The 14,488-nt window shown below is 45.5% G+C and overlaps 1 protein-coding gene across 3 annotated transcripts in view; it reads right to left on the minus strand.

Moving 5' to 3' along the window:
* Window positions 1-10,645, minus strand: part of RHOT1 (ras homolog family member T1) — a 688,574-nt gene extending 677,929 nt beyond the window's left edge. For 2 of the 3 annotated variants that reach the window (XM_078654374.1, XM_078654373.1), the window contains exon 1: window positions 10,343-10,634. In XM_078654374.1, the coding sequence (XP_078510500.1) occupies window positions 10,343-10,379 (37 nt within the window). In that variant the 5' untranslated portion in view covers window positions 10,380-10,634. Of the gene's footprint in view, window positions 1-10,342 lie in introns of all 3 variants that reach the window. The other variant, XM_078654375.1, reaches the window with a different exon arrangement.
* Window positions 10,646-14,488: the final 3,843 nt, after the last annotated feature.

A 14,488-nucleotide genomic window follows, 5' to 3' on the forward strand; every position in this document is an offset into this window, starting at 1 on the left:
GATCATGAACTCCAAATTGGATAAAGAACAAAAACAGTTGCAAATGCCACTAGTTTTTCAAATAAGCATCAGTTGAATAAACATACAATTGAAACAATATGTTTGAGAGAAATGAATTCTGTTTGTTTTAATCTTTATGCGTTTTCATTTGAACACTTCTATTTCAAAATAATATTACAATGAATTCATACAAATATTAAAAACCTGGAGTGCACAACCAATATCGTATACAGTGATAACAAACTTGTACAATATTTACAGTGAAATACAATTTACTCAACATTCGTTCTTCACTCATACACCATTCAATCCACTACAAACAAGACAAACTTACGACAAAACATGAATGATTCGAAAAAATTGACTGGATTAACTCTCCAGTGACAAAAAGCCAAATATTTTTAGAAATCTATACACTCTTTCCTAGTTGATGATTAAATTATAAATTTTTAGGCTATTAACATTGACCCTGTTAATAGCCTAAAAATTTATAATTTAATCATCAACTAGGAAAGAGTGTATAGATTTCTAAAAATATTTGGCTTTTTGTCACTGGAGAGTTAATCCAGTCAATTTTTTCGAATCATTCATGTTTTGTCGTAAGTTTGTCTTGTTTGTAGTGGATTGAATGGTGTATGAGTGAAGAACGAATGTTGAGTAAATTGTATTTCACTGTAAATATTGTACAAGTTTGTTATCACTGTATACGATATTGGTTGTGCACTCCAGGTTTTTAATATTTGTATGAATTCATTGTAATATTATTTTGAAATAGAAGTGTTCAAATGAAAACGCATAAAGATTAAAACAAACAGAATTCATTTCTCTCAAACATATTGTTTCAATTGTATGTTTATTCAACTGATGCTTATTTGAAAAACTAGTGGCATTTGCAACTGTTTTTGTTCTTTATCTAATTGTGGCAAGCAATGCCCGTGGGAGCCCAGACCCAGTGGTTTAGTGTTTATAGATCATGAACTCCTACATTATCTTTTAGGTAAGAAGTGAATGGGAAAAGAGTCACTACATTAGTACGGTTATCTTGATTACACAAATTCAATTTTGAAGTACAACATCGATCGGCAATGGTACTGCAGATAACCTTTAGAGATTTCCTATTGCTTATGTTGAAGTGGATGTCTCCTAGTTGGATGAGGTTGAACGTGTTGCGGGTAAGTTAGTTAATACAGTATTACATACTTATTACTCAGTATTGAATGAATGAATGAATGAATGCAGGTTATTATAGAGGCAAACTGTCACCCTATGGGTAACCTGGCACTACAGACTGAAATACCATGACCAGAATGTAGATAGTCAATCTGTCAGTGAAACGGAAAATCAGACCCTGGGGAAGAGCCAGGTTTTAAGACTCTTTCGGAACTCAGTCAGGGAGTTAATTTGTCTGATATTCTGGGGTAGATCGTTCCATAGACTGGCACCAGCCACATTTAGTGCCCTACCTCCCATCCTAGAACGCTTGAATCTAGGAATCGTCAGTAGACTGGCACTAGAGGAGCGAAGCTGCCTCATGGGCTGGTACCATGTGAATTTCTCCTGTAATGGGACTGGACCCAACTGGTGCACCGCTCCAAACACCAGGCAAAGTGATTTAAAATGGACCCTTTTCCTAACAGGCAACCAGTGTAATTCTCACAAAAGCCAGGGTGGTAGATGAACGACGCTGCCTATTTAGCACCCGTTTTGCTGCAGCAGATTGGACTCTCTGCAACCTCTGAAAGATGTACTGTGGTGCTCCCAAATACAGGAAGTTGCAATAATCTAGCCTTTTTATCACTGTGCTTCTCACTACCAGAGAGCGGGACTCTTTTGGTAATAATGGGAGTATCTGGCGTAGCATGCGCATTAAGGAGAAGCACACAGTGGCGGTCTTATTTGCCTGTGACTCCATCTGAAGGTTGTCATCAATCAGAACTCCCAAATTGCGTACCTTGTCCACCGGGGTCAGCGGTTCCTCCTCAGGAGTAAGCCTGAACTCCAGTGGAAGATGTTTAGACATCCTGACAGAGGAACAGTACACCACCTCAGTCTTCCCCTATTAAACTGAAGGGAGTTCCTACGGAGCCAGCCAGCCATCCAGCGCATACACTGCTGGAACATGTCCAGGAAGACTGCATGTTCTCCTCTCAAAGGAGAACACCAGCTGTGTATCGTCGGCGTAATTGACTAGGTCGACTCCAAATGATTTAATAATGGGAAACAGGGGCTGCAGATAGACATTGAAGAGAATAGGGCTGATCGCAGAGCCCTGCGGCACCCCGTGAACTACCGGGGATTTGCTGGAGGAGAACGGTGCCAAAGTTACCACCTGCTGTCTCCCAGCAAGATAGGACTGTAGACATTGCAGTGCCCGACCCTTCACCCCTATCCTCTCCAGTCTCTCCCCTAAGATTGAGTGGCTCACCGTGTCGTACTTAGCCGACATATCGAGAAGCACTAAAACAGTGGTATTCCCGTTGTCGGCTCGCATACGTAGGTTGTCCATCATGGTGGCCAGAGCAGTCGGAACCCGAATTGATCTCTGTCAAGCAGACAATTCTCCAATAAAAAGCACAATAGGGTCCTGCTAACTGCCTTTTCCAGAATTTTAACTGGATATGGCAGACGACCCACAGGGCCAGGACCTTCTGTACCTTTTCCATAGCCGCGACTTTCTTCTTCAGGGCCGTGACGTCGTCTTCTACCTCAGAGACGCGAGTCTCTGTTTCAGTAATGCGGTCAACGGATTCCGCAGGTCCTGTCGCAGCAGGGTGACATCGGCCCCAACAGCCCCGATCTTGGCGTCCAGCATATCTCGTGATTGCCGCCATGAGCACCGCATTATCCGGTAAAGGACTCTGCGATCCCGCAGTCCCGGCAGCAGCCCCGGCCCCAGTGTATTTGTCAAGGATGCCCTGTCTGGTACCACCACCACCTCCTTTATCGCAGGTCATCTTCGAGGCGCGTGCTCCGACTAGCGCTGAAGGCCACCAGTCCTGGGGGCAATCACACACAGCAGTACAGGGGTAAGCAGGGTATCCACCCTAACAGCAGGTTCCCCCTCGTGGACCTTGACAACACCGCAACCGCCTTTAGGATCTCAGGCCACTGATAAGGCAACTACACTTCCACCTCACATCCGGGGGGTCACACCCTTTCCACCCGCTCCGTGGCCCGCACCGACCACCGACTCACACCCGCCACCCTTCACAGCGACACCGCAGGATCACCACCATCCAAGGGACACCACCGGGCCAGGTTGCGCTCACATCCGTATCATAGACCCGCAGCCTCCACCTACGCGGACCGACAGGACCACCAGGCCCAACAGATCTAAGGCCGCCGCCTCCCCAAGAGATCATGTCCAGGGGGGGGTGGGAGGGGGAGGATGGGCACTCTCACCACCGTAGCTCCACCGGCCGGCAACCCCCCACCAGGATGTACTGGACTCAACGCTGCAGGCCTGGGCCAGGAAACGGCCACCGTATCCTCCAGGGTACCCAGGCAGGGGAACTCCTCTCAGCCGGCTGCCTCCTCAAAGTGCACGGCGATGGGTCTCTAGGCGGTGTCACTCCGCACCCCTCTGCGCCGCCGCTGTGAATAGGGAGAAGGCTGCCCCCGGTGCCAGGAGTGGGGACCCACCGCGGTCCGACCCAGGATGCAGCGCAATGGCCGCCGCAGCTTCCATGGCCTCCCGGCCTACACAGGCTAATTCAGTCGGCCGGCCGGCCGTCACGTGTACCTAGGTGGCGTCGCTCAACTCCCCCCGTGTCACTCTCATGGAGGAGGAACGGGCCCCCCTGAAATCGGGCTATCGATCGTTCACCGCCGCCGGCCCAGGATACCAAAATGGCCGCCTCTCTCCGTCGGGCCGCCCGGCCCAGGACCAAACCTCGGCCAGCCGGACTTGGCAAATCCAGCCCCCCCCCTGGGCTCCCCAGCAGCGTCGAGCAGCACAGTCTGCGGTAGATATCGCCACGGGGGAAGCGGCCGCCGCTGGCTTCCTGGGGTATGGAGCGCCGCACGTCACCGCCACACCACTGCTGCCACGCCGGCCCCAGGCACCACACTGCCGGCCAGGCGTTCCACGTGAGTCCCAGGCGCCTCTTCCGCCATCGCCCGCTAGGCCGCTCCTCTGTCTCGGGCAGCGCCGCTACGTTCCTCGGGCCACCAGCGCTGTCGGAGGGTCACCCAGCTGTTCCGCAGCACCCCTGGCAGCAAATGTGTGAGTATAGGTGTTCAGGGCAGGATATTTGATCAGGATTAATGCAGGCTGGCCGGAGCAAGCCTAAGGCACGACCGCCATTGTTGCCGGCCAAGCAACGACCCGACATTTAGGATTTTTGATTGTAAAAAATATTTCTCCCAACACCCAGAACGCATACGGCAGTGGCAGCTGCAGTGCATGCAAATAATGTATGATTAATAACTGTATATTTAGGGAATGGGCTGCAAATTTGAAAATTCAATAGAAAACATAGTATGGATTGTGCCATGGATTAGGCTATTGCACGTTATAAAATGGAGGCCGTATGATCACAGCTCTTGACGATAGCTAGCTAATATGCTGCTTCTTTGATATTGATGAATTATGATGTCATATCTTTTTGGACCAATGAAATGCCATATACTGTCTTGCAGGGTGCGCGTGGACTAAACATTGAGAAAGGCATGAGCCAAAACGCATCCTGTACGGCCTCTGTGAATAAACAGAGTTTTCTCCTCTCCTGAGTGTGGTTTCCTCCCTTGTGAAGTTTTGCAGCAATTATAATTTGGGAGTTCCACCCTCACGTATAACCAGCGCCACCCTTGAGTGTAGTGGCCTTTTGGTGAGTTTTTGGAGCATCGATATTTTCAAGACGCCACAGCCCTGCCGAGCAAGCCGGGGATTTGTAAGCATCATATATTTGTGGATAGGTGAGCCGGGGGACCCACAAGTCCCTGTTTATATTTCCCACGTATACAACGCTATGTACCTACAACAACGGGTCAATATTGTTTTATAGTCGGGCGGAGCAACAAGAGAAGGAATTTGCTAATCAAAGAATTCTGCTCCACTAATCTGTACCTAGTGGAATGTTCAGAGACGCACGTGCCGTGAAGCGGCTATAGTCCTGTCATAAAACATAATCAAACTCTGCATCAGCTGAGCGTGCGTCTATAAGCACACACACACAAACACCTTCCCTTCCTTATACTCGCAAACACACAACAGGCGTACACAAGCAAGCAGTACGGGGTTACTTATACACAGTCGAGGTGCAGTGCTGCCTCGATACATAGTGCAGTAGATAAAGTTGGCACCTGAGACATGTGAGCCCGGGTGCGATGCACCTGCTGCACTACAGATGCCCACCCTCCTGCTCATGCACACACGATGGTACAAACACGAACAGAGCAAAGCGTCCTTACACAAACAGAAGCAGAAAGCGCAAACACCTTCATGTAATTATCACTGAAGCCCACAACAGGCAAAACACAATCGCCTACAGTTGGGGCGAGTCTCGGCGTTGGTAGCGCGATTATCGATGCAGCTTCTGTGTGAGCCAGGAAATCCACGAACGTGCTAACTTTTGGCGCATGCGTGCAATATAAGGCACCGTAAGAGAGCTGCGCATGTCATTAGGAGAGGCCAGGCAAAATGTAGTGCAAGGTCACCAACCAATCACTGGACAAACAAGCATTAAAAATGCAATAGGACTCGGATGTCCCGGAGTCCTATTGCATTTTCAATGGAAGTGACGGCATTAAAAAAAAGGCATGAACGGGAGGGGGTGGGGGTAGTTGTGATACAAAAAATAACAAATTGCGGGAGGGAACGAGGAGAGACAGGGAAAGAAAACAGTTTTAGTAGTAAAGGGGCTGATTAGCCTCGGAAGAGGAGAAATTACGCTATGGCAGTCAGGAGGTAGGACGAAGACGCCAAAAAACAATGAAAATGCACGATTTTTCATTGCAGCCAATCAAATTTATGGCTGGAAAGAGGGCGGAGCTAGCCCCCGCTATACTGCACACAGCATCTTTCACCAAGACAGCGCATGCGCTGCCTAGGCGAAACCTAAAAAGGCCATGGATCTGTGCATGACAGCGGAGATTACGGTGTTTCAGGCAAGGTGCTGTCCGCAGAAGCATGGGAAGATCTGGGCTACGTGGGCCAAGTACAGGGGTGTCGACTTGTCCTTAATGGTGCAGCCAGTCTCCTGAGACCCTATTGAGAGACTAGTGGTGAATGACTTGCCAGTTTAACGGTCTAATGCTACACAGACGTAGACGGAAACTCATTCGATTTGTCTATATCATGTTTCTAAAGTATGTAAGATGCGCGTTTAGGGGGTGGAGGGTGTTTCTAAGGTCTGATGATCCGCAGACCTCATGGGTGGGTAATTTACAGTATCTACACTGTGCCTTTAAAATGTATGTTGCTTGTTGGGCTCGGCCCATCTGGTACTATGTAAAATCAATGACATCTGTTAAAAAATAAATTTAAAAAAAGTGTATAACAATTGGAATATCATTCATACTATTCATACTAAATATTTCTGTCATAAATGTGATTACCATTAACTTATCTGTTTTTAGCTTTGACAAACATTTTATTTCTGGATATTTAAAGTAGAGGTCTACCATAATAATTATAACTGTGGACAGCCTCCTACAGCTCTAACTGGTCCTACAAAATCTAATCACACTGTCAAGGCAACCTCAGTAATCCTTTACAGGTCACTGGATGGGTTTCTTTAACATGCATGCTACCACAGCTGGTGCAAGTTATGCAGTCTCTTGACAAGCACTTAACCACATTATCCACATTAAGGTGCAATTAATTAGATTTTAGCTAAGGTCGGTCACCCCAAATAGCGCCAATGAACCATACTTCCTTTTGCAGTATCTGGATGACGATTTTATTGTTACACTTGGCTTTATATTGAAATCCATCAGGAATCGCAGGAGCAGCACAGGGAGCATGCAGGGAGAATAAGATAAAACAGCACTGACAGCTTCTTATCCATAAGAAACACCCTGCAAACTTAGAGGTGGCAAGCATTCGGGGTGTTGGGGGGGGCAATATAGGTAGGCCACCTCTCATATTATGTTCGCAATAACCTGCACACTTCACTTGAAATTAGAGAGAATCAGGGAGATCTGTCAAGGCTTACTAGTATGAATCATCGGAGAATGCAGTAGGTAACCTCACCACTAGGGTTTGAGTTTAAAGGCAATTACCCTGCTACTGTAATCAGCTGCCACTAACTGTTAGTAGTGTTGTAGCTTCAAACCTTCTGTGACAAAATATATGTCTATTCTGTCCCAGCCAGGTTTACCAAAGTACTTTTCTTTAGTGAAAAACACCCAGCAAAGATTTTACCTAAGGCGCATGTGATTGGACGTATTACATCAGTTAGTGGCTTTCCTTAAATGGGCAGCCTGAACATCTGGCTTGCCAAAATGTCCTTGTGATGGCCGAACAAAACAATCCACCACCCATCTTATGCTATTTTGCGGCCTATTCAGGGATATTAGGAGTGGTCTGGTACACCCACTTTTTCTCCCTCATAAGCTCTTCGTGCACCAGGATGCATTTAAATGGCTATCTAAACTTGAGAATGAATTAGTCTGTTATACAGTTTCAACGTATATTACTAGTGTTATTGCTAGAAAAAGACAACTAACCGAATCGGATGATTTGAAATATGAAGAATAGAGCATTATAGCATTATAACGGTATTTTAGATTATATATTTATGCGTAGATTACAATAGGATGTAAATCGCATCAAGACTATGATTGCATAATTGTATAGAGTATCTTGCATAATGTATTACTTTTTTACAAGGTATGTATGTGAAGTTTTTAAGCTGAATATTTTATCACTGCTTTTATGGTTAATTAATTATTCGAACGAGGATTTGATAATTATTAATTATAACCAAATGATGGTCCAGGTGGATTGACAGTATCAAGATGTTCACAATAGGTCCGTTTCATTCCTGTTAACATAGCAGACCCTTTTGAGGATTTTGTTGTCAGGGATATGCCGAGAGTATGTCATTGTCTGTATATAGTTACATTTTGCACTTTATACCCTACATTTGTATCTATGAATATCCGCTTATTGCTTTTACACGTGCTTTCATGGTCAATATTGACCGAATAAAGATATTTTTGAAGTTTTAAATATTCTTATCATCCTACAGAACCTAGCGCACACCTGATAAGAAGCATACAAAATCACTATCAATGCAGAGTAATTGTCAGCAGACGGTAACAAGGGTCTCCTGCATGAGAAAACCTACGGGGGCTTCTAAAATGATGAGCAGATTGTCATAAAGAAATGGCAACCAGGACATTCAACCCTAAACAACCCAAAAAAAAAGTTTCAAACAATTTTTCATATCCAATTGAATCAAATGGAGCAGGACACCGCTATGCTTACAGGTGGTACTTAATTTTACAGCACGGTCCAAAATTAAAGAAAAATCCAATGTTGCACTTTAAAATAAATGGCTGCTAAACTGCAAAATATGCATACATATAATTACATGTGAACTATCAACAGTGTGAAAGCAGAGGCAGACTTGATGTTACATTTTAGTGGCATTCAAACTGTCATGTATTCAGAAACCACAGCGCCACTTCGATGTAGACAGAATCCCCCTCTAATGCAAATGCCACATTAAGTAGACATCGTGTCACTCTAGTGGAGACACAAAAAGTCCCCTCTTCTGCAGATTCAGAATACAAAGCATCTCTCAGATGGGTTCAACACACCCTCTCCTCTACTGGCACTACAATGCCTCTGTAGTGGAGCATCAGAAATATATCCTATTGCATCTCCATCAGCCAAATTTCCAAAATAACTTTCCCGCTTTCAGCTGCAGAGCAGAGACGTTCTTACAACTTGATGGCGATACAATCAAATATATTTCTGATTTGGGGAAACTATTGGAAATCAATCATCCTTACTGTGATTCTTCGAGGCTGTGAGTGGATAAGGCCTTTTTTGAGGTGACATATTCAATAACCCATCCTATTATCTTTTGACAAGCAAGGACCAAAAATTAATTGTATATGAGAAGAATTTCAGAACGACCCATTGGGAGTGGAAGACAGTTTATCTTATCAGACATTTTGGTTGAGGAAATAGAACACATGTTCTTTCCTTGTATAAGGTGTTGAAGAAGCGGGGGTACCCGTTAAACACATTGGCTGCAAATACTGAACTTCAAAGGTTGTACCTTGTAATAATCAATTCACAAACTTCAAATTGTACTTTAAAAAAATGACCTTTTTCATGATGGATTTGAGACATGAGAATGTATTCTGACAATGAGGCTTTTAAAGTTTTGTGAATATAAGTAAATAAATTAAAGTTCCCACTATACAAAACTTGACAAATAAATAAATAAAGCAAAAATTATGACTTCTGGAAATGTCTGTTCTTTATTTTGGGTGTAGGATAGTAGGGTCAGCATAACGGACTCAAAATCCCATAATTTTTTGTGCCTCCCTTGTTTGATCACGCCCAGACAAATTTTTGCTTTCGGGTAGGCAAAAGGCTCTTGTGGACCACAACAAAAATCTTACAGTGTGCTTAAAGTCCGCCCACTGCTTACCACAGGATGGCTTTAGGGACACTCATTTGCTTGCTTTATTCAATAGTTTGCCTTCCTTTTTCACGTGTGTACCTTTTTTTCCATCCTTTTGCCTTCATTTTGATTGCCTGACTAATCAGAAATAGGAAACTCTTTTTTTCTTTTTCATTCAGCACTTCATGAGAGCACATGTTATTCTTTGATCCCTCCCTCGGCATTAGCTTTGCCAATGCTAGTATATTCCGGCACAACTCCTCGTATGCGGATATAACCATGCCTGCTTAGTGGCCCTGCCATTGCTCCACTTATGCAATAGACTCTACAGTGACCCACTTATAATGGTCTCCAAAATGATCCGTTTATTTTGGCCTCACGATATCATTACAAAGGCGACACTCCAGTGTCCCTTTCCTGGGTGTAACACAACAGTCCTTCATTTTTGGGAGAACAGAATCCCCTTCTTCTCTGGAGACTGGCTCAACAACGTCATTATATAAGGTCCACAAAGGCCCCAGTCGGTGGGATCACCATGCTTCTCTTATCTACACACCATAATGCGCTCTCATGAGAACATTTCACACAGTGCTCCTCTTACGGAGGCTTCTAAAACATTCCGTTTTTACGGGCTAACTGCCTGCCATCAGACGTCAAGACAGGCATGTGCCACTCACTTGGCAGTTTGTCTAACACCTCCCAGTGCAGTATATCTGGCGGAAAGAACCGGCTTGCGTATAAGTGATCAGACTTACGTTCCCCCACCAGGAGAATCCTCACGTCCTTCTTCATGCTGCCAGATGCTGAGGGCTGCCGTGGCTTCTCCTGGGCCGGGTGGTGGCGCCTCCTCCGTCTCTCCGGCTCCCGCCTGACTAGTGGGGGGAACTGTCTTCCCGACCGGCCTCAGGGCCCCCAACACGTCCAGGAACTAAGTCTTAAACACTGATGCTTGATGAGAGGTTATTGCCGCCCATATCTGTCCTCAGTTTCTCCCACCACCCGGCTCCAGCTGCAAGAACAGCGAGACTGCGTCTACGGCAAGCATCCAGGGCAAAAACAGATGTGAACGCGACCGAAAACCCCATGCTACTGCGCTTGTCAGAGAAATAAAAGAGGGACTGATTAGTCTCCATCCTTTTAGTACAAGTACTGCAATCTAGATAGCGACGTACAAATCAAAAGCTCTAAAGATTATGGGCTATGGAAAATAAATAACCAGCCAAAAACGGTATTAGGAAGTAGAAGTAGCACGCAAGTAGCAAAAGTGAACACCTGGCGCAGGCCAACGACGAAGAACGCATATAACAAGTACAAACGTCTTACATGCGGTATGCTATGAGTTCTGAGAAATCGAGGGATATCGGAGAGTTTTAGAATGAAAGGAAAATACTAGGAATTTGCATAGATTTCAAAATTTTGAAAGAGGGATATTTTGATATAAAATAAGGGGGGATTTGTATTTCCCTTGATCACTTAGTTTGAAGTGGAAGTAATTTTAGGGAGGAGACTGTTAAAATTTAATACCGTAGTTTTTTTCACTGAGTAGGGTGTGTTGGCACGTATTAATGGGTTATGTCTTGCATTGTTAGCTACACTGAATACTGTAATTGTTCGTTTCTAGTTTGCCGTTATCTTGAGACTTCATCTAGTACATGGGTACTCACAAACTTTCTCTCGGGGGCCAAATTTACAGTGTGGTTTGTGTCTGAGGGCCGCACCGGTGGGGGCGGGGTCAGTGGGGAAGGGGGCGGGGCTAGAGCAACAAAAAAAACTGTGACCATGAGGTTGATCACAGGTCTCTGCAGCGGACGCCTTCGTCCACTGAGCCACCAGACCCGGCATACACACCTCTCTCTCTCTCTATGTCTCCCTACCTCTCTTTCTCCCTCCCTCTCTTTCCCTCGGTCTCCCTCTGTCTCACTCACTCGGACTCTCTCACTCCCTCACTCTGACTGTCTCACTCCCTCTCTTCCTCTGTCTCACTCACTCTGACTGTCTCACCCTCTCTCTGTCTCCCTCTCTCTATTTCCCTTTCCCTCACTCTATTTCCCTTTCCCTCACTCTATTTCCCTTTGCCTCACTCTGTCTCCCTCTCTCTCCTTCCCTCTCCCTTGTTCCCTCTGTCTCCCTCTCTCTCCTTCCCTCTGTCTCCCTCTCTCTCCTTCCCTCTCCCTCACTCTGAGGTTTCCCTCCCTCTACCTCCCTCTCCTGTATTCCCTCTGTCTCCCTCTCTCTCTCCTTCCCTCTCCCTCACTCTGAGGTCTCCCTCCCTCTACCTCCCTCTGTCATCTCACCCTGCCTCCGCCGCCCCCCCCCTCCCGAGTTCCAACAATTTCCACCCCTTTGGCATTTATTTCATTTGCTGATTTTTTTGAAGAATAGCTGCAGCGGAGCTACGTGTGTATATTTTATTTACCTGAATGGATGGTAAAAAGATACATATATATAATTATGCTGTTGGCCTTCGCTTGGGCAATACCATTAACCGTTCCCCAGGAGCAAAGAGAATGTCCCCCCCCTTTCCCAGACAAACAGTCTCCCAGTGTGAAGTTTTTGAAAAAAACTATAAGGAGCTGTATCCCTGAAAAATGAAGGGACCAAGAAAAACCATCAAAGAAGTCCCAATGACAGTCAGCAAGGAGGAGGCCGCTTCCCAGGACAGTGCAAGCTAAAATATAAAAGGAAACAACAAAATATATCTAAATCCATGGTACTAATATTTTAATGAACATATACAGCTAATTTAGCAATTGTGCACCCTTCCAGGCTTACTTGTAGCAAGCCCCAGGCAGGAATGTGTAGGATGGTTTCTTGAAAATAAAAGTTGCATAAGTCTTCCTTCTGAATATCGTGGAAAGCAAATAACGCTGGTAATAAAGTACAGTATGTACACAAGTTGTTCAGGGAAAAGGAAGGCGTGTGAGCGCTCCTGTGACAGGATTATGAAGGAAGAAGAATGCGTAAACAAAAAATAAGAAACTCGAATGTCCGATTATATGCGCAAACTTGCGTGTTGGAAATAGTTGAAAAAAGCCTCAAGAATGCTAAACTAAAATCTGGCCAGGACTAGTCCTCAAATCAGAGAGTAATCCAGGAAGGCCCCCAGCTAATCGTTGACGGTTTGCACTGATTAACGGGGATGCATAATCGCTCCCAGTGGAGGTACTCGAGCAAAAAAAAAAACAATGACACGCACTTCCCAAAAGTGTCCTGACAAATGCCGAACAGATACGATAACGGAAATCTTCTTGTGTTCCATACACACGCTGGGAGGGAAAGGGGATTATGGCAGGATACAGGAGGAATGGGGAAGGCACTTCCAAGGGTAATACTGGATTGACCGCCGAAACAAAATATCCAAAGAAGCAGGCACGAGCAAAGGGGTTTAATGATGAAGTTCACAAAAGAAGCTAAATTCCAACATCCAAGATCCACGAAAGCAGAAGCAGGATATCACAGGATACCACAAAAAGGACGGCTGGCCAGAACACGAGAAACGCTGAAAGGCAAGCAGCGAGTGACTACAGCTGCTGGTTTAAATCCGCCTTCTCACCTGACCTGCGCATAATCGTATGGGAGAGTGCACAACTCCCCTTTTTTCCCTACTCTTTCTGGGAGATGTAGTGTACCTACGCTGCATACAGCCCGACTCCTGACATATGTACCTTTGTGATTATTTGTTATTAATGAAGACAATGGAAATGTGACAGCTTCCAGGCGCGCACTAACACAGCGCCACCCGAGCACATCACAGGTCTTTAAAAGACCATTGGCATGTTAATGAGGCTTTGTTCACCTCTCAGCGCCCCTGCAGCCCCACTCTGACTATGGCAGTCGATAATCACCCGGCCCCCACAGAGCAGCAGAGTCTCTGAGTCGAGCTCTGGTTGCAGACACCGTTTGAAAAACAACAACTCGGGTACGATGTCTGCAAGGTCCGCGGGCCGCCAGGGAAGGCTTGCCGGGCCGCCAGCGGCCCGCGGGCCGTACTATGAGTACCCCTGATCTAGTACAACGCTTGGTAACTGCTCAAATTCCCCCTCAACCCTCCACCCAATCACAACTGGAAGCCGCCAGGGACTCCATTGTAGTGGCCTACCTAGCCCAGGTACGTGTAAATGATCACACCAGGCACACAGCTCGGTATTACAGTCTGTATTATTCAAAGTGTATCAGTTAACTGAACGTACTTGTGAGTTTCTAAAGCGCAACCAGTCACTTATGTCACTATTCTACAGAGTGCATCAGGGACCATAGGGGGCGCTCTATTTCTAACACACACAACACTACATCTCCCACTTTCTTAAATAAAAGTACAAAGAAAAACATATATATGCATCATAACTCTTCAATGAGTCAAGGTACTCAAATCAGTCTTCCAGATCTCGTTGTGTGAGGTTGAGGAGACATAGGAGAGGCACCCGCTGCAGTTACTGATGACACAGGCACAGTTGCAGTCTTTGGGCTCTCCTGACTCGCAGATGGAAGGGTCTTATCTGAAAGTCTGAAATCAATTAACTTCGAGCAGGTGTTTGAAATAAGAAGGATCTCTTGTGATGGACTTTGTAGGGAGATGAGCAGCGACCGCACGCATCATTCCGTTGAACTACGAGTGATAGAGCGTGCACGTCACCCAACCAAACAATTTCACCATATACGTATCGGGCCCATAAACTTCAATTTATCATAGACATTAATCGGGTGACCATACACTCTACTACCAGTAACCCAGTTCCTTCCTATATATTTCTATTGTACCCGACTTACCAACCCACCGTCACGGGTACCTAATGACCACGATGAATCAGGGAGCTAGCTGAGAAGAAAAGGCAGATACCAAAATACTTATACTTTATATATTCTATTTGTATTATAATAACCACAAACTCAGGAAGTTTTGA

Source organism: Lissotriton helveticus, chromosome 7 (assembly GCF_964261635.1).
Source record: "Lissotriton helveticus chromosome 7, aLisHel1.1, whole genome shotgun sequence".
Taxonomy (NCBI): domain Eukaryota; kingdom Metazoa; phylum Chordata; class Amphibia; order Caudata; family Salamandridae; genus Lissotriton; species Lissotriton helveticus.